Genomic DNA, 21,347 nt, shown 5'->3' on the forward strand with positions numbered 1-21,347 from the left:
ACACACACCTACCCACCGCTCCGTATCTGCTCTGTGTCTCAGATTGACAGAATCAGTGGTGCTTGGTCCTTCATACAAACAAGTTCAAGTTCAGTCACTCAGTTGTGTCCGACTCGTTGTGACCCCATGGACTGCAGCACGCCAGGCTTCCCTGTCTTATCACCAACTCCTGGAGCTTGCTCAAACTCATGTCCATCGAGTCGGTGATGCCATCCAACCATCTCATCCTCTGTCGTCTCCTCCTCCGGCCTTCAGTCTTTCCCAGCATCAGAGTCTTTTCCAATGAGTCAGCTTTTGTTATCAGGTGGCCAAAGTATTAGAGTTTCAGCTTCAGTACCAGTCGTTCCAATGAATATTCAGGACTGGTTTCCTTTAGGATGGACTGGTTGGATCACCTTGCTGTCCAGAATAGTTTCAAGAGTCTTCTCCAGCACCACAGTTCAAAAGCATCAGTTCTTTGGCACTCAGCTTGCTTTATAGACCAACTCTTATATCCATACATGACTACATGACTCTTGGAAGAAGCATAGCTTTGACTAGAGGGACCTTTGTTGGAAAGTAATATCTCTGCTCTTTAATATGCTGTTTAGGTTGATCACAGCTTTTCTTCCAAGGAGCAGGCGTCTTTTAATTTCATGGCTGCGTCCCCGTCTGCAAGTGATTCTGGAGCCCGAGAAGAGTCTGTCACTGTTTGTATTGTTTCCTCGTCTATTTGCCAGGAAGCGATGGGACAAAGATCCTTCATACAGGGATCTGTCCTTTTGTGTCCGGCTTACCCCACGCCGCACAGGGTCCTTGAGAGCCGTCTGCACTATCTCAGTGCATCCCTCCTTTTCAAGGCTGAACGATATTGCACTGCATGCGTGTCCGTGTACACACCACACACACACTTGGTTTATCCACTCCCCCTCGTCGGGCACTTGGGCTGCCTCCTCCCTCATCTGCTGTGGACCCACTTGTACAAAGAGCTCTTCTGGCCTCTGCTTTCGGTTCCTGAGAGGGCGCCCAGAAGTGGGATCGCAGGATCGGGTGGCAGTTCCGTTCCCTCTGGAGGAGCTGCCAGGCTGCTGTCCGCGGCGTCTGCGCTCTGCCCCCTCCCACAGCGCGCGGAGGCCCTTGGCAGCACGTGGTGCTCTCTGTCGCTCGATAGACGCCGTCCCAGGAGTGCGAGGTGGCCCCGCTGCAGTTCTGAGTTGTCTTCCTGATGGTCAGTGACGCTGAGCGTCGTTGCACGTGCTGTTTGGGCCTGTGTGTGTCTCCTGTGGAGAAATCTCTTTTCATATGCTCTGCCCATTTTTAAGTCGAGTTCTTTGTTGGGATGTGGAGTTATCATATATTCTAGATGTGAACCTTCTATCAGATATGTGCTTTGGAAACGTTTCCTCCCCTTCTGTAGGTTGTCTTTTCATCTTGTTGGTTGTCTTTTGAGGCACAGAAATTAAAAAAGTCTTAATTGAAGTATAATCGAGTTACAGTATTATATTAGTTTCAAGCATACAGCATAGTGATTAAATATTTTTATCTTTTACAAAACGATCACCAGGATAAGTCTTGTTACAGTCAGTCACCGTGCCGTTATTGTCCAGCGTTGTTGGCTGTACCCTGCCTGCTGTGTGTTAGGCCTCCATGACTTACTGGAGTTTGCGCCTCGCAGCCCCCTCCGGCTGCTGTGTCCGTCCCCCGCCGTCTCTGCCCTCTGTCTGTCGTCTGCGTCTGTGAGTGTGCTTCTTGTGTGTGTTGATGCTTTCTGCTTTTGGGTTCTCCGTGTGCGAGGCATCGTGGTGTCCGTCTCCCCGCCTCATCTGGCGGCGGCGCCTCTGGACCTAGCGTCGTCACTGGCAGCGAGGCTTCGTCCTTCCATGCGGCCGGGCAGTGTCCCCCTGTGCGTGCTGAACCCCGCGTCCCCTCACCCGTCTGTCTGTTGACGGCGCCCAGGCTGCTTGTGCGTCGAGGCTGCCATAGACAGCGCTGCAGTGAGCCTGTGGCGCAGTTACCTTTGGGGACTGGTGCTTGGGAGTTTTTTGGGCGAATATCCAAGAGTGGGGTTTCTGGATCATGGGGTAGTTCTGTTTTTAATTTCCTGAGGAATCCCTGTAGTGTCTGCACCAGTTGACGTTCCCGTTGATGGGTGCTAGGGTTCCGTTTTCTACATGTCCTCTCCAGCATTTGTGACTTGCCGTCTTGGGATAATGGCCATTCTGACAGACGTTAGGGGCTATCTCGTGGTAGTTTTGATCTATAAGAAATTATTTTTTTCACTAAAGTCTGATGTATCTTTCTTCCTTTGTTGCCTGTGCCCTTGTAATATCGGAGGGGTTGCCACCAAGCTCAGTGTCGTGACTCTTCTGGCTTGTTTTCCCTACACGTTTCCTCGTTGAGGCCTTTGACGCGTTGAGTTCATCTGTCAGTGGAGTAAGGCGAGGGTCCTCCTGCGTCCGCCCTTTTGCAGGCGGCTGCCCCGTTTCCCAGCCCTGTATCTTGAGGGCGTGCGCCTGCTGTGTGTGCAGGCACGTGTGGTTCAGCCGTGTCGGGCCGAGGTCGGGCCGTCCGAAGGCTGTTGGCGACTCGGGGAGCGTGCGGTGGGGGCACGTGCGTGGCGTCTGGAGTGAAGGTGGGGGTGCCGGCGTTGACCTCGCCCGGGAAGGCTGAGGCCAGGACACTGAGGAAGTGGGTAAAACTCAGCCAAAGAACCTTAAAGACGTGGCGTGGTGATGCCGTGGGGTGAAGCCCTCTGGGGGGCGCCCCGAGGGGAAGGCGCTTCCTCAGAGCTTCCGGGGCGTCTCTCGCGAGTCACACACGTCGCCCGGGCCACAGGCTGGCCAGCTCCCTGCCGCTTCCCCTGGAGACGCAGACCCTGCTCTCCCCCGCGCCGCCAGTGCGCTCCTCCTCGGCCCGGCCCGTCCTCGTGGGGGCCGGGGACGGAGGCGGCTGCTTCTGTGCCGCCGGCCTGCGCGGCCTGCGCGCCTGTGTCTCTGCTGCTTGTGCGTCGCTGCCGCCGGTGCGTCCGCCGCCGGTGCGCCTGCCGGCTGCGTGTCGGTGTCGGCTGTATGTCGGGGCCGCCCGTGTGTCTGTCAGTCGTGTGTCTGTTGGTCGAGCGTCTCTGCCGCCCGTGTGTCATTGTCGGCTGTCTCTGTTTTGAAGCACGCGGCGAGTAAGGACCCCAGGGAAGGCCGGGACGCCCGCGACCGCGAGGAGCCGAAAGAGGAGCTGAGCAGGGGCGCCTCGGAGTCTGCACGCCAGCAGCTTTCACCCCCCTTCCCGTCCCTTCACCAGTCGCTACCTCAGAACCAATGCTACGTGGCCACCGCGAAGGCCCAGACAGGTAAAAGGGGCCCGCCGCGCTCCGGGGTGTCCGCCGGCTCCGCCCTCGCCCGGCCCGTGTCGCTGCCTCCGCTGCCCTCCAGCTCCCCGACGAAGGTCGCTTTCAGGCGGACGGTCTGCGGCCGTGGTTCGGTGGGGTGGGCGCTCTAGGTCTGGGGTGGCGGTCAGTTCAGGGGCTGAGTGCCGGGGCCCGGCGCGTGGGCCGGCCCCTCCTGTGTTGGAGGTGGGCACGCCAGGTCCCTGGTGGGCCTTCCTGGAGAAGGGATGGCTCCTGGGGGGCTGCGGGAGGAGAGCCCTGGAGCCCGCTCCCTCTGGAGACTGCACTTCTCGGGACAGACGGGCTCTCCGCCAGGCCTGGGCTCGCGGGCGAGGGGCACTCCGACTGCGAGGGGCCCCCGGTGCGGGCTGGGGGCGCCCTCGCGTTGCCTGTCAGTAGTTTGATTTCAGACCCGGGTCTCTGTGGAGGAGCCCCCGTCTCGCCACGGGCGCAGTCACCTGGCGGGGGCGCTCACCTCTGGCCGCTATGGCAGTGCAGGCCTGGGCCCCGTGCTGTGTGCTTGGGCCGCGTGGTGCCCTCTCACATGGCCGCCTGGGAGGTGCTTCTGGCCAGGTGTTTCCTGCCGTCCCCTGGAGCGTGTGGTCAGTCTGGAGCGTCCCCGCGGTCTCAGCTGTCTTCTGGACTGCCCCCGAGGCCCATGTCCTCGCTGTGTCCCCCTGGGGGTGGGGACCCCCGGGTCGCCGTCCTGTGTGTCTCAGGAGGTGGGGCCTAAAGGACTGCGTGGTCTGTCCCTCCCGCTCGGCAGCATGCGCGTCTGGGGACGTCCTCCGGGACTGACCGCCCAGCGTGGCCTCCCTCTCTGTCGTCCCCTCCCGCCTTCCCTGGAGCTTCTGGGGCAGTGAAGGGCTTCCCTCTCCAGCTGTGCCTCTGTCTCAGCTCGTGGGCCCTCCTGTGCATCTCCCGTCCATCACTGTCATGCCAGGCTGGCTCCTGAGTCCCCTTGCTTCTGAGGACTTCCTGCCTCCTCCAGGTGGACCTGGCCCGTCTCGTCCTTCCTGGTCCTGGGCCCAGCCTTGTCACCAGGAGCTCATGTTCTGTTTGTTGAAATGCAGTGGTTGGTTAGAAAACAGGGTCAGTCTATCTTCCCACCACCCCTTGGTATTATTGTTAAATAATAATAGAGTCTCAGCCAGATAGACCGGCAGCTCTCCGTGAAGTGGCACCTATGTGTGTGTGGGGCTCGGCGACAATGTCAGGAGCTGGTGCTTCTGTTGAAAAGCAAAGATTGGGGACTTCCTCGCGGTCCAGGGGTTAGGATTTGATGCTTTCACTGCTGAGGGCGCGGGTTCAATCCCTGGTCAAGGAAGTAAGATCCTGCAAGCCCAGTGGTGCTGGTGGGGAGGGGGAGAGCGGTAGGGGTGGGGAGAGTTTGGACTGTTTCCGTGTGAGCTCTGTCACTTCCTCACCGTTCAGGACAAGCTCTCTAAGCAGAAACATATTAGACTGTAGTACTTTCCCACGGGAGTCCTTCCTGCCTTCTCTGCAGGCGGAAGATGGGGCCCCACAGGCTCAGGATTGTGAATATGTCTTGGTGCCCAGACCCTCCTGTAGCCTGTGGCCCTGCTCCTCGGGGGGCACAGTTTCCCCTGCTCTGCCCGTGGCCGTTGTGCCGCGTGGCCGTGGCTGATTTTGACGGTGCCCGTGTGGCCTGGGGGCGGGCGACCTCTGTCCACCTGGTCCTTCAAATACGCCTCCTCTCCTTCTTCTGTGCTACCTCCTGTCCGTGTTAGACTTGCCCGGGACAATCACGATTTCAAGTTGTCCCTTCTTGTTCCCACTTTAAGTCACAGTGGTGAGAACCCCGGAGGGCCTGTGTGTGCTGTTCAGCCTCAGCACAGGCTGGGAAAACTCCAGATTTGCATGAAGCTCACAACCCGCCTGCCTCCCAAGATCGCCGGGAGGCCTGCTCGGGGCTCGCCTGTGCCCGTTGCGTGCGTGGATGGCATCGTGTCTCCGCGTTCTCCCCTGTAGGCTGCGTGCTGACGGCTCTTGTGTCCTGGCCCCCGTGTGAACAGCCGTCTTTTTCTCCAGTGTCCCCTTCCCGTGTTTCATAGAACTTAAACGTAAGGCGTTTCTCTCAGTCCTTTGGAGGAGTTCCTCCATGTGAAAGCAATGGTTTTCAGATTTTTTTAAAAAAACAATTCTTGAAACTTCTTACAAAAAGAAAACATCATAGGAACCTTCATTCCAAAGCAGTGAACCCGGGGCTGCCTTGCCCAGAACATCGTCAGTGGCCACAAGCCCTCCTGCCCCTGCTTGGTCCTGCGACCGCTGCACTTGCCTGGAAGCCCTGCTCCCGGCCCACCCACCCGCCCTCGTGTGCAGGGACAGGCCGCTGAGCAGTCGTGGGGTTCTGACCGAGGACGGAGGGTCCTGGTGACCAGGGCCTGTCCGCCACAGCCGGCTCGCGAGTGCCCTCTGCGCGGCTCAGTGTCCCTTGCGAACAGATTGCGTGGTCCGTGGTGGGGTTTCTGCTTTCTCTGTGCAACTTACGACACTTGTGGGTGCTGATGATATTCTGGTGATCAGCCTGCCTTTAAAAACGTTTGAATGGCATTTCTTTTCTTCTCTTGTCCCCTTTTGACTTTTTTTTCTTTTTAGCTTGCTTGCCTTTTGTTTTAGCAGCTGCAGTATCTCGGAAGAAAAAGCGAAGAATGGGGACCTATAGCCTGGTTCCTAAGAAAAAGACCAAAGTGTTGAAGCAGAGGACGGTGATTGAGATGTTTAAGAGTATAACTCATTCCACGGGGGGCTCCAAGGTAAGGGGTGTGCCAGGCTGTGGGGGGCCCTCCGCCTCTCTGCTCTGCTCCAGGGCAGCCCCTGCCATGCCCACTGGGAGGGGAGTCAGGCGGTCCCGACGCTGCGTCTGTCCTCTTCCAGGGGGAGAAGGATCTGAGTGACGGCTCCCTCCACGTGAACGGTGAGAGCCTGGACCTGGACTCGGAGGAGGACGACTCGGAGGAGCTGGATGAGGATGAGGACCAGGGCGGCCCGCCAGCAGCTGCGTTCCCCACTGAGGATGGCAGGGCCTCCAAGGACGGCGTGCTGGCGCCTGACCGCAGCCAGAAGGTGGGTGGCACGCACACCCGACCTCAGTCCTGGGTGAGGGGCTAGAGGCCATGTGCACCTCGGGGCCCTAAGAAAGCCCTGCTTGCTTCTGGCTGTGATTCTTGGGTTTCGTCTCTCTTGGGCCTTTGGACAGTCTGTTTTCATCAGCGCACTGCTTGTCTTTCTGGGCAGCGCTCCCGGCAGTGACTGTCTTGTCTCTAGGCACTGGAGTGGCCGGAACAGTGTTGTAGAGAACTGCTCTGCCAGCTGTGCTGACCCAGTGCCTGTACAGCCTGCCCTTGGCCCTGGCTTGGTGTCCTGGGCACCTGCCCCGGGTGCGGTCTTCCTGCAGGTGGGGACTCCGTTCTCCCGGAGGGGCGAGTGCCCAGCTGTGACAGGCCTGTGGGGCGGTCGGGTGTGCAGAGTGGTGGTCCTGGTGGTGCGTCGTCCGGGGTGGTGCGGGGGTCCCCACGGGCAGCGGGAGGAGATCTGGGCAGAGTGGCTCTCGGTGTCCGGGCCTTCTGGTCGGGGGACGGACGAGTTGGAGGAGCAGCAGCAGCCGTGGCTGAGAGGCAGATGCAGAGGCCTGGGTTTCCTGTCTCCGCTGTGTGTCAGATGCGTCTGAGGAAACCCTGGGCCATCTTTGTGTGAAACAGACGCCGTATCTGACGAGCTCCTCTGAACTAAGGGTGGGCAGAGACGATGTGGCGAGCTTCTGACAGCAGTGACTTTCTGGAAGCGTATGATTTTGTCGGCTAGCCTTTTGCACTTTGCAGTAGCCCTGTGGGTGTAGCTTTTGATGGGTGTGAAGGGTTTTCTTTCAGCCTCTGGAGCTCGGGAGGGCCCCATTGCTCACTCAGTCGTATCCGGTCCCTTGCGACTTGGTGGACTGCTGCAAGCCAGGCTCCTGCCCTCCACTGTCTCCCGGAGTTTGTTCATACTCATGTCCATGGCGTCGATGGTGCCATCCAACCATCTCATCCTCTGTTGCCCGCTTCTCGGGTTGCCCTCAGTCTTTCCCAGCATCAGGGTCTTTTCCAGTGTGTCGGCTCTTTGCATCAGGTGGCCAAAGTGTTGGAGCTTTAGCTTCAGCGTCAATCGTTCCAATGAATATTTGGGATTGCTTTCCTTTAGGACTGACTGATCTCCTTGCTGTCCAAGGGACTGTCAAGAGTCTTCTCCAGCACCACAGTTTGAAAGCATCAGTTCTTGAGCGCTCAGCCTTCTTTATGGTCCAGCGCTCACATCGGTACATGACTACGGGAAAAACCATACCTTTGCCTTTATGGACCTTTGTCGGCAAAGCGATGCCCCTGCTGTTTAACACTCAGCCTAGATCTGTCATAGCTTTTCTTCCAGGGAGCAAGTGTCTCTTAATTTCATGGCTGCAGTCACCATCCACAGTGGTTTGGGAATTCAAGAAAATACAGTCTGCCACTGTTTCCACTTTCCTCATCTGTTTGCTGTGGAGTGATGGGATCAGATGCCATGATCTTGGCTTTAAGCCAGCGTTTTTAGTCTTGTCTTTTACCCTCATCAAGAGACTCTTTAGATCCTCTTTGCTTTCTGCCATTTGAGTGGTATCATCTGCATATCTGAGGTTGTTGATATTTCTCCCAGCATGCTTGCTGCTATCTTGTGAGTCACCCAGCCAAGCCTGATGTACTGTGCACATGAGTAAGCAGGATGACACTGTACAGCCTTGACGCACTCCTTTCCCAGCTTTGAACCAGTCCACTGTCCCCTGTCTCGTTCTAACTGCTGCTTCTTGACCTGCTACACGTGTCTCAGGAGGCAGCTCAGGCGGTCTGGTGTGCCCATCTCTTGAAGAGTGTTTCGGCTTGTTGTGATGCGGACAGTCAGAGGCCTTAGTGTAGTCAGTGGAGCAGAAAGAGATGTTCCCTTGTCTTTTTCTGGTGTTGCTTAACTTTCAGAATCCCTGTGGCCACTTAGGCCAGTTCTACTTGTCCAGGAGGTTTGGGGGCAAAATTTTAAATGTTGTCCCAGCCCCTGAGGTGTAATTATTCAAAAATAAATTGGTAGAAAATGCTAACACTAGAGATTTAAATTTTAAAATCGCTTAAGATACCATTTGTTATTTTTTCTCTCTCCTGTAGGATCATAGGAGGAAGCAGTTTCCTAGTGTGCGTGCGTGTGTGTGTGTGTGTGTGTGTGTGTGAGAGAGAGAGAGAGAGAGAGAGAGGAGGTTGCTCAGTCGTATCCGACTGTTTGTGACCCAGTGGGACACAGTCCGTGCAGTTCTCCAGGCCAGAACACTGGAGTGGGCAGCCTTTCCTTTCTCTAGGGGATCTTCCCGACCCAGGGATTGAGCCCAGGTCTCCTGCATTGCAGGCGGGTTCTTCACTGGCTGAGCCACCAGGGAAGCCCCTCCTGGCCCCTAGAGTGGTGTTTGGAGGGCGCGCTCTCAGGCCTGTGCTCACCGCTGCCTGCAGTGGGGTCAGACCCTGGGTGCCCAGGTCCCTCCTCATGGCACCGTGCGCTGCTCTGGGCCCCTCAGCAGGTGTTGTCTGCCCCCTGCTCCCTCCTCCCCGAGCCATTTCCTGTTGTCACGGGGACACTCGGGGCACGATTGTCCCCTTCGGTGGGTCGTGGACGTCCCCAGGGCGCTGGCTGCAGTGCGTGGGAAGGTGCGGATTTGTGTCAGCGTGTCCCTGCACCTCTGTGTTTTGTTCCAGGCAGGCCAGGCAGCCCCTCACGGTCACTAGCCATCAGGATTTGTTGTGCGACCCCCTCTCTGCTGGCCTGTGGCCGGGGCAGTGTGGTGTGCGTGCATTGCTGACCAGTGGCTTGAAGGACTAGGCTGCCAGCCTTGGCTTTGATACCAGAGCTCAGGAACACTAGGCTGCTTCTGCGTGACTTCTGGGTTCTGGGTTCCAATTCCGACGTACAGGCCTTTGTCCTTGGTGATTCTGCATAAATTGATGTCAGCTATCTCTTGTTTTTCCATTGCTCAGTGTTCTATGTGTGATTGTCTGATTCACACTGAACTTGTGATGAAGCATGAGGCAGAGCCAAAGCGGGGGGACGCACGGGGAGGGGCTGCCTCCGTGAAGCTGGCGCGGCAGGCCCCGGGGCCGGGCTCCGGGCCGCGAGGCCGCCGGCGGTCGTTGCTCCCCTGGCGACGAGACCGCCCGTGTCGCTCGCACGCGGTGCTGGGATCCAAGTCTGTCTCTGGATTCTCAGTGTTGATGGAAGTCCTCCTCCTCCAGAAAGAATCTAGGCACTCAATAACACTGTCTAGACGTTAATACAAAGGGGGAAAAATCAAATGAGTGTCAAGCTAACAGAAGAATCAGGAAGACAAATAAAAGCAAAATCAAGAAGAAAATGTGGAAAATGAAGTAAGATGGTGGGAGCAGGTCTGCATAGGTCAGTGATGGTAACAGTGATGGTGGGTCTACGTGCGGCTCTTCAGAGACGGGGAGACGAGAGGCACACGGGCTGGGCCTGAGACGGAATGTGCTTAAACGCCGAGTTCAGTGTCCGTCTGCCAGTCACAGCCACGCCTCAGAGGGACGGGGTGGGGCCCCTTCCCAGGACCTGCTGGAGGCCGTGTCCTGGGGTCTGGCCTGCTGCCGTGTGGACGGGCCGGGGCGTGGGTCAGCCTGCAGGGTGGGGCCGAGGCGCCCCTGTTTCTGAGTGGAGCCGGTGACTCAGGTGTGGCTGGGGGGCTCGCCCGTGCCGTTGGTTCCTTCTTGCTGTCGCGTGACGGTGTCTGAAGGTGGCCCGGGGTCCCCGAGCCCCTGCGGGGCCGTCGCGGCGCTGGGGCTCACTTGCCTTTCTCATTCTCCTGCGGAAGCCTTGCTGCGCCTGTGTTCCCGGCCGGCTGTCCCCGAGCCCTTGGCTATTCTGAGGAGTCTCTGGGGGAGGAGGGGCGCTGGGGGCGGCGTGGGGCGGCCCCCTCCAGCCCGGCTGCCGCTGTGCTCTCCACCCGCCGGGGGGCTGTGCGCTTCACGTGGGCCTTGGGCTGAGCGCATCCATACCACAGTTCTGGCCCCCGAGAAGGTTGGGGGCGTCCTGGAGTGTTTGCCATGTGGACGCCTTCTCTTGTGAAATGCCTGCTGGGAACTCAGCTGTTAATCTGTGTGGTTGGTCTTCTTACGAGAGCGATCTGTAGGAAAGGAGCCCCTGTGCCCGCGGCCAGCACGCTGCCCCCTGCTCCTCACTGGTGACCGACGCTTGGCGCCCTGGTCTCAGCACTGGGTGGACGGGGCGGGAGGGTGCGCTGTCCCCGGCGCTCTGGCCTGCTGGCTGGGCCCCTGCCCCATGTGGCCTCTGCCTGCCGCGGCCCCGCGGGTGCCCATTGTCCTGCGTCCCGGACACCGCCATGCTGCTGCCCTCCCCGCCCTTCTCCAGGCCTCAGCTGGTCCCTGCGGCCGCCGTGTGCATTCTCGTCCACTGACCCCTCCTCCTCCCTTGACAGTCCTGCGGCAGGGGTTTCAGAAGCTGTTAATCTGCCTGTTTTAGTGGGTAGTTCCATTGCTCACTGTTTTTAAAGTAAAAAACTATCCAGTGAAATTTAAAGCTATTTAAACAAAGCTGATTAAAGGTACCAGGAGCAAGTGGTATATGTCGGTGGAAGTTTTAAACCATCATAAACACGAGTGAAGGATAGCCAGTGTCAGGGCCCGCCTGCTGACGCAGCAGACCCCAGTGTGGCGCCCAGGTCAGGGAGACCCCCGGAGAAGGGAGTGGCAGCCCACTCCAGGGTTCCTGCCTGGGAAATCCCATGGCTAGAGGAGCCTGGTGGGCTACAGTCCACGGGGTCGCAAAGAGTGAAACCCGACTTAGCGACTGAACAGCGGCAGTAGCCCCCGTCCCCCCCACACGGACGCTCCGAGCTGGTCATTCTTGCTGCAAAGCTGTGAGGTGAAAGCTGGAAGGGAGCACTAATATTTAAAAGGACAAGGGAGAGAGTTTGCTGACAATATAATCCTCATCTAAAATGTCCAAGGAAACCAGCTGAGCAGGCACTGTAGCCGGTTAGCCGAGCGTGGGTGGTCCTGCCAGTCGGGGAACGTGCGGACAGCCTGTCAGCAGGACGCCCAGGATGCCGGCTGGCGTTTACGACTGGGGAGGTCAGGACGGCGCGGCCGGGCCTCTGTGCGGGGGCTCCCGCTCCCCTGACGGTCCCGGGGCGGTCTCGGCAGCTGAGGACTCGGAACACAGCGCCAGTGTCACCCCCAGGCAGCTGCCATCCTGTGACACCGCCAGAGTGCCTAGCAGTACCCTTCACGAGAGACGTCTGTGACCCGTAAGGGGCAAGTCGTGCAACTTTGCTGAGAGAGGTTTAAAGAAACGTAAGTTCACGGAATGACCCATAGTTTGTCCGAGTGAGGAGATCCCCTGTGTAATTTCTCTTGCCCCGTGTTATCCTTAAATTCTTCAGACTCCTCACAGGACCTTCGGTGGGGCCAGCTGATGTGGGGGTGTCACGGCGGGAACAGGGGTGGGGTTGGCAGGACAGGGCTTGGTGGGGCCGGGCAGGCACCACACGGGGCGGCCGCTGTCAGAGCTGGGCTTCCAGCTGGGGGCAAAGCTGTGAGCTTCTCAGTGAATGTTACCGGGATGACTGGCAGCAGAGTGGAGGCCGATGAGCAAGTCCCGGGGCACAGGAGACGTGGGCTCCATTCCAGACACATGGGGTGGTGGTCTCACGGTTCTGAGCACACTCAGACCACTGTGTACAAGGGTAGGTATAGATCAGAGACCTGTTAGTTAAGCAAATTCCGGAAGATTTGAAAGGCCCACACGGGGACTTCCCTGGTGGTCCAGCAGTTAAGACCGTGCCTCCAGGGGAGGGACGAGGGCTCATGCCTTAAGAAAAGAGTTAAAACACTTAGCTGTGGGGAAAAAGCTTTGGAAACCATGTTTCTAATCTCAGATGAAGGCTTGCTGGCGTAAGACACGAGCCCAGAAGCCGTGAATGGGGGAGTGGAGAGGCCTGGCTCCTCTGGTTGGAATCTCAGAAGTTTTATATAAAAAGAAAGAGGAGAAGCAAAGCCCATAAGACTTGGTAGGAAAATGTTGGGCACGTGTTTAGCAAGCAGAGGAGGTCTCTCCTGTGGGTGTGTAGCTCCCAGTTACTAGAAAGCAGGGACCCAGGGGAGATATGGGCCAGGGGTGTGGTCTCCTGGACTCGGAGGGAGAAACAGAGGGGCAGGGCTGGGAGAGCCCAGGGCTGTGGGCACCCCCCTCCCCCAGCGCCGGCCGCGGTGGGAGCCGGTGTCTACTGTTTCCCTTGGGGGGGGGGGGGTCTTGCGTGTGTGCAGGGCAGAGGCGGGCGCGGGTGCACACGGGCTTCAGGGCCACTGCGAGTAGGGGCGGTGAGCACGGGCACCTCTGTTCTGTGACGGGAGGGATTCTGCAACACGCTTCTTGTTAGAAGAAGACTCAGAGAAGCGTGCTGGGGGCTGCCGCCGGAGGTTGGGCCCGCGTGCCCGCCTGGAAGGGGTCTGAGCGTCAGCTGCGGCCTGGGCCCTCGGCGGGGGCGGGTCGGTTTTGCGCTTTGTGCTCGTGTGTGCTGAGTGCGCTGGTCCTTTCTAATTGCTGTCTGCCACGCGCGTTGATCTGTGTACAGTTGATGCCCTCCTCCACGCCAGGGCCGCCCCCCAGCTGGGCCCTCGGTGTGGAGCGGGCACGCGGGCGCCCCAGCAGCCCCTCGGCACGGGGGTCCGGGTGCCTGCGCCCAGAGGGTCTCACTGGCTTCTCTTCTTTCTTGGGCCCCCGCGTGGCTGCTCAGGTGGACGGCGAGTCTGAAGAGGAGCAGGAGTCGGCCGGCACTGCAGACGAGGAGGAGGACGGGGACGAGTCCGACCTGGTAACCCCCGCGTGCACGCGGCGACGCGCGCCCTGGGGACGTGCCCGGGAGCGGCTGTGCGCAGGGCCGGGAGGGGCCTCCGGGCCGGCGGGGCGGGGCTCAGCTGAGGGCGGGGTCAGCGGCTCGGCTGGGCCGTCGTGGGGGCTTGGGGAGCTCCTGGCCGTGTCCGTCCAGCCAGGGTAGGTCTCAGAGGGAGACGGTGGCCACGTGGGGGCTGGGAGCTGGGCGCGAGGGCGGCGCTGTGGTGAGGCGTGTGTCTCCCTGGGGCTGGCCCTGGTGCCGTGTGGCTCGCGCTCCTCCCTGGGCTCTGCGCGAAGGCACGGGGCGCCGGGGCCCGGCTCCGGGATCAGGCCCTCGCGCCGACGCTGAGCCGCCCCGGTGTCTCAGGGTCTCGCGAGCACAGGCCCTTAAGTGTCTCCTCGTCCACGGCCAGCGGGGCGCGTTCGACTTGGCAGCGTGTTCTGTGGGCTGGCTTTCTGTCTGTCTGGCTCGAGGCAGTTAGATCCTGCCTGCGTGGAGGTGTGAGATGCGGACACTCAGGAACCGTGACGTGCCATAGGCAGTGACCGTCGCTGCTTGTTCTCTGGGTCCTGGCTCGTTGGGACGTAGACTTGAAGCAGACCGAGGCTTTGTTCCTTTTCTCTTGAGCAAGGCGAATGGGTGTGTGTGATTGAAAGTGGATTCTCTTACTGAGCTGCTTCAGTGTCTGGTAAAACTCTCCCATTTACTTTTTTTTGTGCTGAAACTCAAGTAACCGGGCTTGGAGCGTGTTTAGGGACAAGCGTGGGCGTCTTTAAGAATGTGACCTGGAAGGGGTCGTCTGGGAGTGAGCGGTGGCCACACGGCAGGAGCCGGAGCCTCTGTGCCTGGAGCCCATGCTCTGCCTTTCTGCCCTCCCCCCCTCCCCAGAGCTCAGAGTCCAGCGTCAAGAAGAAGTTCCTCAAGAGGAAGGGGAAGCCTGACAGCCCTTGGATCAAGCCAGCGAGAAAGAGGAGGCGGAGAAGCAAAAAGAAGCCCTGCTCTGTGCTAGGTAGGCCCGGAGCCGCGCAGCCTGGGCGGGAGCGCGCCTCGGCACTGGGGTCTGCGCAAGGCTGCGTTCACCTGGACGACTCCACTGTTAGGACAGCGAACACCCCAGCAGGGACTCTCTTGGGGCTGCTTTAGCGGGGCCTGCCCGCTGGCCTCCTGCCCGCGGGCCGCACCCCCACCCCCTGTGCCCTGCCCTCGGTGTCCTGGGCCAGGCCCTGGGCCACAAAGTGCTGCTCAGCCCTTCGGTCAGTTCCCTTGATCCGGGGGTGGTTCTGTCTCAGGCAGACTGGGAGGGGAATGGGGCCCAGCCCTCGTCTGCAGCTTTGCTGTGGAAGACTGAATGCCGCAGGGGGTGTGCAGTGCTCCGGAGCAGGGCCGGTGAGCCCCCTGGCACCTGTGACAGGAGGTCCTGCCGTGCCCTCTGCCTGGCCGAGACCCCTCCCCAGTCAGCCCTCGTGGCCGGCGCAGCTCTACGGGCCCCTCGCCTGGGGCCGGCGCCGTGGAGCCCACTCGTGGAGGGCACCTCTCCTCGGCTCCTCCACGCGTCAGTGGGTCGTCCGCGGCGCTGCTGGTGGGCAGTGCGGCACGGTTTCAGTTCTCCGATAGAGAAGCAGGTCGTGGAGCTGCCCCCGAAGCGCAGAGGGCCGCTGGCGGCCCCACGTGGCAGGCGCTCTGAGACTGGGTCGGGTGGCACCATGTCGTTCGTCCCTGAAGCTCCGCTCCTTCACTCACGGTTCCTCATCTCTCGGCCTCGAATCGTCAGCCGAGATCACACACCCTGTGTTTTTGTTGTCGGCTGGCAGAAGCTACTGGAGACCCAAGGCTGAAAGTCCTGGGTCTTCGGGATGAAAGTGTTATCGCCACCGTCTTGGGTATAGCGTGCAGAATGCCTGTCGGAATATTTATTCAAGCAGGAGTTAGAACTGTATTTCCTTTGTAAAGTGTTTAAAATTGTACAGTCTACTGGGGTTCCTCAGGTGGGTGGTGATTTCTGCAGGCGGTCAGCTCCTTCCTGCCTGAGATTTGGGTGCAGACTGGCCTGGACTCAGGGTCTTTGGATACCAAACTTCCGTATTGCTGCTGCTGCTGCTGCTAAGTCGCTTCAGTCGTGTCCAACTCTGTGTGACCCCACAGACGGCAGCCTACGAGGCTCCCCCGTCCCTGGGATTCTCCAGGCAAGAACACTGGAGTGGGTTGCCATTTCCTTCTCCAAAGCATATCAGTTCAGTTCAGTCGCTCAGTCGTGTCTGACTCTTTGCGACCCCATGAATCGCAGCACACCAGGCCTCCCTGTCCATCACCAACTCCCAGAGTTCATTCAGACTCACGTCCATCGAGTCAGTGATGCCATCCAGCCATCTCATCTTCTGTCATCCCCTGCTCCTCCTGCCCCCAATCCCTCCCAGCATCAGAGTCTTTTCCAGTGAGTCAACTCTTCGCATGAGGTGGCCAAAGTACTGGAGTTTCAGCTTTAGCATCATTTCCTCCAAATAAATCCCAGGGTTGATCTCCTTCAGAATGGACTGGTTGGATCTCCTTGCAGTCCAAGGGACTCTCAAGAGTCTTCTCCAACACCACAGTTCAAAAGCATAAATTCTTCGGCGCTCAGCCTTCTTCACAGTCCAACTCTCACATCCATACATGACCACAGGAAAAACCATAGCCTTGACAATTCCCATCATTGAAATAACATCAGTGGCTTGTCTGTGAACTGTGGGCATTTGCCCTTTGCTGGAGGTGTTGACTATGCTGTGTAAATGCCCATTTTCACAGACTTCTTCAGTGAGATGCCCTTATGATGACTGATACCCAGGTGGCCTCATGGGTCATATAGATAGGAGGCCCCACCCCTTGATGGCTCCTCACTTGCATACTTGCCTCTTGTTGGCATGTTCAGAGTGCGTTGCCCTCTGGTGGGTGAGGGGCTCCTTAAACCCTGTTCTCATGGATGGACATTCCCTCCAGCCTTTCCCTGTGGATCCTGGAGCCCGCTGCCTGAGCTGGGCAGGCTCCTAGTGACGCTGTGTGTCTGCGGCGTCCTTAGCTGCCGCACAGCAGCTGGTCTTTCAAGCCTGCCATTCGGCTTTTCTCTCACTCTAAACTAGTGCAGACGTGTGTGCAGTCCTTGCCTGTGCCCTCAGATTGTCTTGCCAGCTTTAATCCAGCTCATGAGGTTGTCGAGAAAGGCGTTTGCGTGTGTCTGCGCCTTTGCTCTCCTTGACCCCGCTGCCCCATCCCTGGGGAGCTCATAGGACCAGGCAGGAGAAGTGTGGGCGGGTGTGTGTGTGTGATCTGCACGGCTGGTGAGTGTATGTCTCGCGTGTGTGTGTGATTTGTGTGGGTGGTGAGCATCTGTGTGTCTCTCGCGTGTATGTGTGTGATCTTTGTTGCTGGCGAGCGTCTGTATGTCTCGCGTGTGTGTGATCTATGTCTGGCGAGTGTCTACATGTCGTGTGCACGCGTGTGTGATCCGTGTGCCTGGCGAGCGTCTATATGACACTCGCGCGTGTGTGTGATCTTTGTTGCTGGCGAGCATCTGTATGACGCGCGTGTGTGTGATCTTTGTTGTTGGGGAGCGTCTGTATGACGCGCGCGTGTGTGATCCGTGTGCCTGGCGAGCGTCTGTATGACACGCACGTGTGTGTGATCTTTGTTGCTGGCGAGCGTCTGTATGTCTCTCACGCGTGTGTGTGATCTGTGTCTGGCAAGTGTCTACATGTCTCGTGTGCACGTGTGTATAATCTTTGTTGCTGGGGAGCGTCTGTATGACACGCACGCACGTGTGTGTGATCTTTGTTGTTGGGGAGCGTCTGTATGTCTCTCAAGCGTGTGTGTGATCTTTGTTGTTGGGGAGCGTCTGTATGACACGCGTGTGTGTGTGATCTTTGTTGCTGGCGAGCATCTGTATGACGCGCATGTGTGTGGTCTGTGTGTCTGGCGAGCGTCTACATGTCTCGTGTGCACGTGTGTGTGATCCGTGTGCCTGACGAGCGTCTGTGTGTTCTGCACGCACATGTGTGTGATCTGCGTGGCTGGCGAGCCTCTGTGCCTCGGGGTGGTGATGCGGCCCCAGCCCCCCGTTTGATGAGGGCACCTTTGGTTGCAGGTTCTGAAGCCTCTGCGTCGTCTTCGGGCAGTGCGGAGCCCACGGCGCCTGGCGACGGCGGGGGGTACGTGGAGGTGCCGCTGGACTCCTTGGATCTCCATGTCCAGGGTGTGCTGACCTCTGACACAGAAGGTGAACGCGTGCGTGGTGGGGCCAGTGGGGGGAGGGCACGTTGGATGCCGCGTGGGCAGGACGTGGTGCCGGTCGCCGTGCCCCAGAGGTTGGGTGCAGACACCTGCCGGGGCGGCAGTCCCACGGGCCACACGAGCTCTTGTCAGCTCCCCACGGGAGGCGCCTCTGCCTGCGGATGGCAGCGTTCTGCGTAACCTGACTGTTTCGTGGCCTCAGACTCCAGCAGTGCTGGCGGAAATGTGTGCCCGCATCGGTGTCGAGCTGCTGGTGCTCAGATGCCCCGTGGTGCATGTCCGGGGCTGGGTCCCTCACTGAGGTTCTCGCTCCACGGCGCTGGGGTCCTGGCACTGGGGCCGTGTACTCCCACCATCCGAAAACCTTTATCTGGAAAAGGAGCTAACAGCTGTTTGGCCCTTTCGGGAAGTCAGTTTGAAGTCTGGGGATAATGTAAACCCCTGTTAGCTTTGTCTCATGGACCTTGGTGGCTGAAGGGTGTGGCTTCTGGTGGCGTCCAGCCAGACACTCTGGAGAGGACGAGTGGGTGGCCTTTAGCTGTGAGCACTGGGGGAGTTCAGGTTACTGGTCCAGCTTAGGAAACTACATCTGTAGCTTAGGAAGAAAGCCATGGCTTATCCCTCAGAGAAGCAGCGGCTTTTTTCTCGCTGCAAATGTGGCAGAAGCCAGCCAGTGATCCGCTCACAGCCTCCTTCCCGCTGACGTGGCGCGTGTGCTCCTTGCTGCTGAACGTTCCTAGCTTTGTCTCAGGAATGTGCTCCCTTGGACGCCTGCAGGAGGCAGTGCTTATTCTGCCACATGGTGCGCGGTCGGCGGTGCGAGGGCAGTGTGGCGGGGGCAGTGCGGTGGGGGCGCCCGTCCAGGCTGAGCCCCGGGCTGAGGGGCGGTGGCCTCCGCCTCCGAGTGAGGGCAACGCTGGGCAGAGCCCTGCCCTAGGAGAAGAGGCAGCTGCCGGGCGCGGGGCGAGGTGCTTCTCGGGGGGTGTTTCCCCTGGCGCCAGCCCTGCCGGCGGCCGCCCAGTCATGCGCTATCCGGAGAGCTGGTGCTTTGCAGGAACAAGTCGGGGTCTCCAGTTGTATGTATTCAGTCCTGGAGTTTCAGACCCTTGAGGAGGCAGCTATGGAGCCCGAGGCTGGACGGGAGGGCAGGGGCCTGGGGATCTTTGGCAGTGAGCCCTGTGACCTGGACCTGTGGGAAGGCGGGGACCAACTTGGTCACGGGGTCCCGGCTCCAGCCCAGAGAGTGTTAGCGTTAGGATGGGCAGTGGCCCTCGTCCGTGCCCACGGGTCTGCCGAGCTGGGGTTTGGGTGCTGCTCTGACCCCGGCGGCTGGCTGGGGCTGTGGGCAGGCGGCCACAGCCGGTGGGCATGCACGGGGTCCACTGGGACCCGTCTGTCTGATGCCCTGTAGCTCCTCTGCCTGGGCTGCTGGCGGGCCCTTCCCTCACCCTGGCCTTGCAGCCCGTGTCTTGGGCTCAGAGTCAGTCTGCTTAGCAGCATTGGGGTCTCCGCAGGTGGGTCACACCCCTCTGTTTGCTCTTGGGAGGCACCGAGGACAGGACCCCAGGGGTCTCAGAGTCGCCCTCCAGCCTAGTTCCTGCATGAGCCGGCTGTTCCTGCTGCCAGGGCAGGGCTAGGCCTGGGTCCCGAGTGTCCTGGGCCCGGCCTGGCTCCCTCGCAGGGAGAGGAGTGGGCGGTGGGACTGTGTTGCAAGAAGGAACAGGGACTTGCCTTCCTTTGGAAGCCGTAGCTGGGCTGAGGACTCTTTCTGGCCACTGGCCTGTGTCCCCACCAGGAGCCAGCCTGACTGCGGCCCCCCTTTCCCTGGTGCTGTCCCCTCCCCTGCCTGCAGGCAGGTCGGGGTGATGTTGCTGTGCCCGAAAGGCTTGCTGTGATCCTGGTTTTCTTCTTAGTTTTTCTCCACACGTCCGTCATTCAGCCGGATAAGCCAGCTCTCTGTGCGGTTATGGTGGGACATCACTAAATAGGCTGTCTCTAAACCCTTCCAGGTGGTGCTAGCTTGCTTCAGTCATGTCCCACTCTTGGCGACCCCATTGATAGGAGCCCACCAGGCTCGTCTGCCCATGGGATTCTCCAGGCAAGAACGCTGGAGTGGGCTGCCATGCCCTCCTCCAGGGGAGCCTCCTGACCCGGGGACTGAGCCTGCATCTCTCATGTCTCCTGCGTTGGCAGATGGGTCCTTTACCGCTAGTGCCACCTGGGAGACCCAGAATGCCTCCAGATGCTACCAAATGTCTTGAAGGAAAAGGAGTCACGCTCCGTTGTGTCAGACTGTTTGTGACCCCATGGACTGTAGCCCGCCAAGCTCCTCTGTCCATGGAGTTCTCCAGGCAAGAACACTGGACTGGGTTGCCATTCCCTTCCCCAAGGGATCTTCCCAACTCGGGGATTGAACCCAGTCTCCTGCATTGTAGGCAGATTCTTTACCACCTGAGCCACCAGCGAAGCTCCCCTTCTAAGTGGACCAAGCGTTTAATATGTGGCCGCAGTTCTGAAACCGAGCAGGGAAGACAAGCACGCTCCTCGTGGGGAGTGGAGTCTTGGCCTGGGCTCCCTGTGTGCCGCCGTGAGCGTGTCTGCAGGGACCCCGTCGCCGGGTAGCGGAGCATCTGGGTGGGTGGCGTGGCAGGGACACTCACGCGTCTGCTGTGACTGCAGGGCTGGCCAACGGTCCTGACGCGGGCGAGACGGACGGCCTCCAGGAGGTGCCCCTCTGCAGCTGCCGGATGGAGACCCCAAAGAGCCGGGAGATCACCACCCTGGCCAACAACCAGTGCATGGCCACAGAGAGCGTGGACCACCAGGTGAGCCGGCCGCGCCAGGCCGCCTGGGGAGGCGGGCCGTTCGTGTGGCCGTGCCGGGAGGCTGGGGGCGGCCGTGGCCGTGGGTGCTGCTCTGCCGAGGCCACGCTTCCCAGAGGCTGTCCTGCTTTGCTGTGAACTTGAACGTGGATGGCAGAGGCTGAGGCCCCGCCCACCGTCTTTAGAGGAGCTCCCCGTACAGAGAGTCTCGCGGCTGACCGCTGCCGCCGCTGCTCGGGGCCAGCCGCCGCCACTCCTGGCTTTGAGCAGCGTCACAGCATGTCTCGGGGCAGGAACAGCAGTGGTTCCTGCTGCCACGCGACGCGTCGTGGAAGGTTGGATGTGTGTGTCCTCTGCTCCGGCCAAACACAGGCAGCTTCCGCCGCCGCCTGCGGCCCTGCGCCTGCCTGGCCTGGGGTGTTCCCGGCTGGTCGGTCCCTTTTGTCCCAGGTCGCAGGGCTGGAGGCCGGCACTCATCTGGGTGCTGTGGCGGTCCCTGCGCCCAGCTGGGTTTGGCCAGAGTGCCTTGGCAGGGATGCGTCGGTCCCCTTGCTCGCAGGTTCCCTGCAGTGCAGTTGTGCCCTCGGAGCGCTGCTGAGCGCTGCCGGGTGAGCAGTTGGGCAGCTTCTCATACTTGCTGCCACAACCGCGGTGTCGCTGGGGCAGGCGACCCCCTCTCCTGCGGGGCTGCTGGGCCCTGAGGCGGGCCCGTCCTGTGTTCATAGAGTAAGCAGTGATGGCTCTCCCTGCTTTTCCGAATAACGAGCCGGTGCTTCCGCTGTCCCTCCCCGCTGCCGTTCCCCAAAGTTCATCTTAGCAACTCAGGGTCTTTTCCTGGGAATTTGATCCAGAAAACAATACAGGTCAGATGTTTGGCCTGATGAGTCTGTCTCAGGTGGCGGGCATGCCAGTAGCCACACCAGGGGCAGGAAACGGGATTGGCCCCGGGTGCCCGCTGCCTGGCTTCTGTGTTTTC

The 21,347-nt window shown here is 59.7% G+C and overlaps 1 protein-coding gene across 2 annotated transcripts in view; it reads left to right on the top strand.

Annotated features, from left to right (window-relative positions):
- Positions 1-21,347, top strand: part of EHMT1 (euchromatic histone lysine methyltransferase 1) — a 110,851-nt gene that overhangs the window by 55,238 nt on the left and 34,266 nt on the right. Inside the window, exons 4-10 of one of the 2 annotated variants that reach the window (XM_052649717.1) lie at positions 3,142-3,322; positions 5,981-6,138; positions 6,260-6,448; positions 13,191-13,268; positions 14,178-14,298; positions 17,404-17,535; positions 20,229-20,374. In XM_052649717.1, coding sequence (XP_052505677.1) covers positions 3,142-3,322; positions 5,981-6,138; positions 6,260-6,448; positions 13,191-13,268; positions 14,178-14,298; positions 17,404-17,535; positions 20,229-20,374 — 1,005 coding nt within the window. The remainder of the gene's footprint in view (positions 1-3,141; positions 3,323-5,980; positions 6,139-6,259; positions 6,449-13,190; positions 13,269-14,177; positions 14,299-17,403; positions 17,536-20,228; positions 20,375-21,347) is intronic. The other variant, XM_052649718.1, reaches the window with a different exon arrangement.

This window comes from Budorcas taxicolor, chromosome 11 (assembly GCF_023091745.1).
Source record: "Budorcas taxicolor isolate Tak-1 chromosome 11, Takin1.1, whole genome shotgun sequence".
Taxonomy (NCBI): domain Eukaryota; kingdom Metazoa; phylum Chordata; class Mammalia; order Artiodactyla; family Bovidae; genus Budorcas; species Budorcas taxicolor.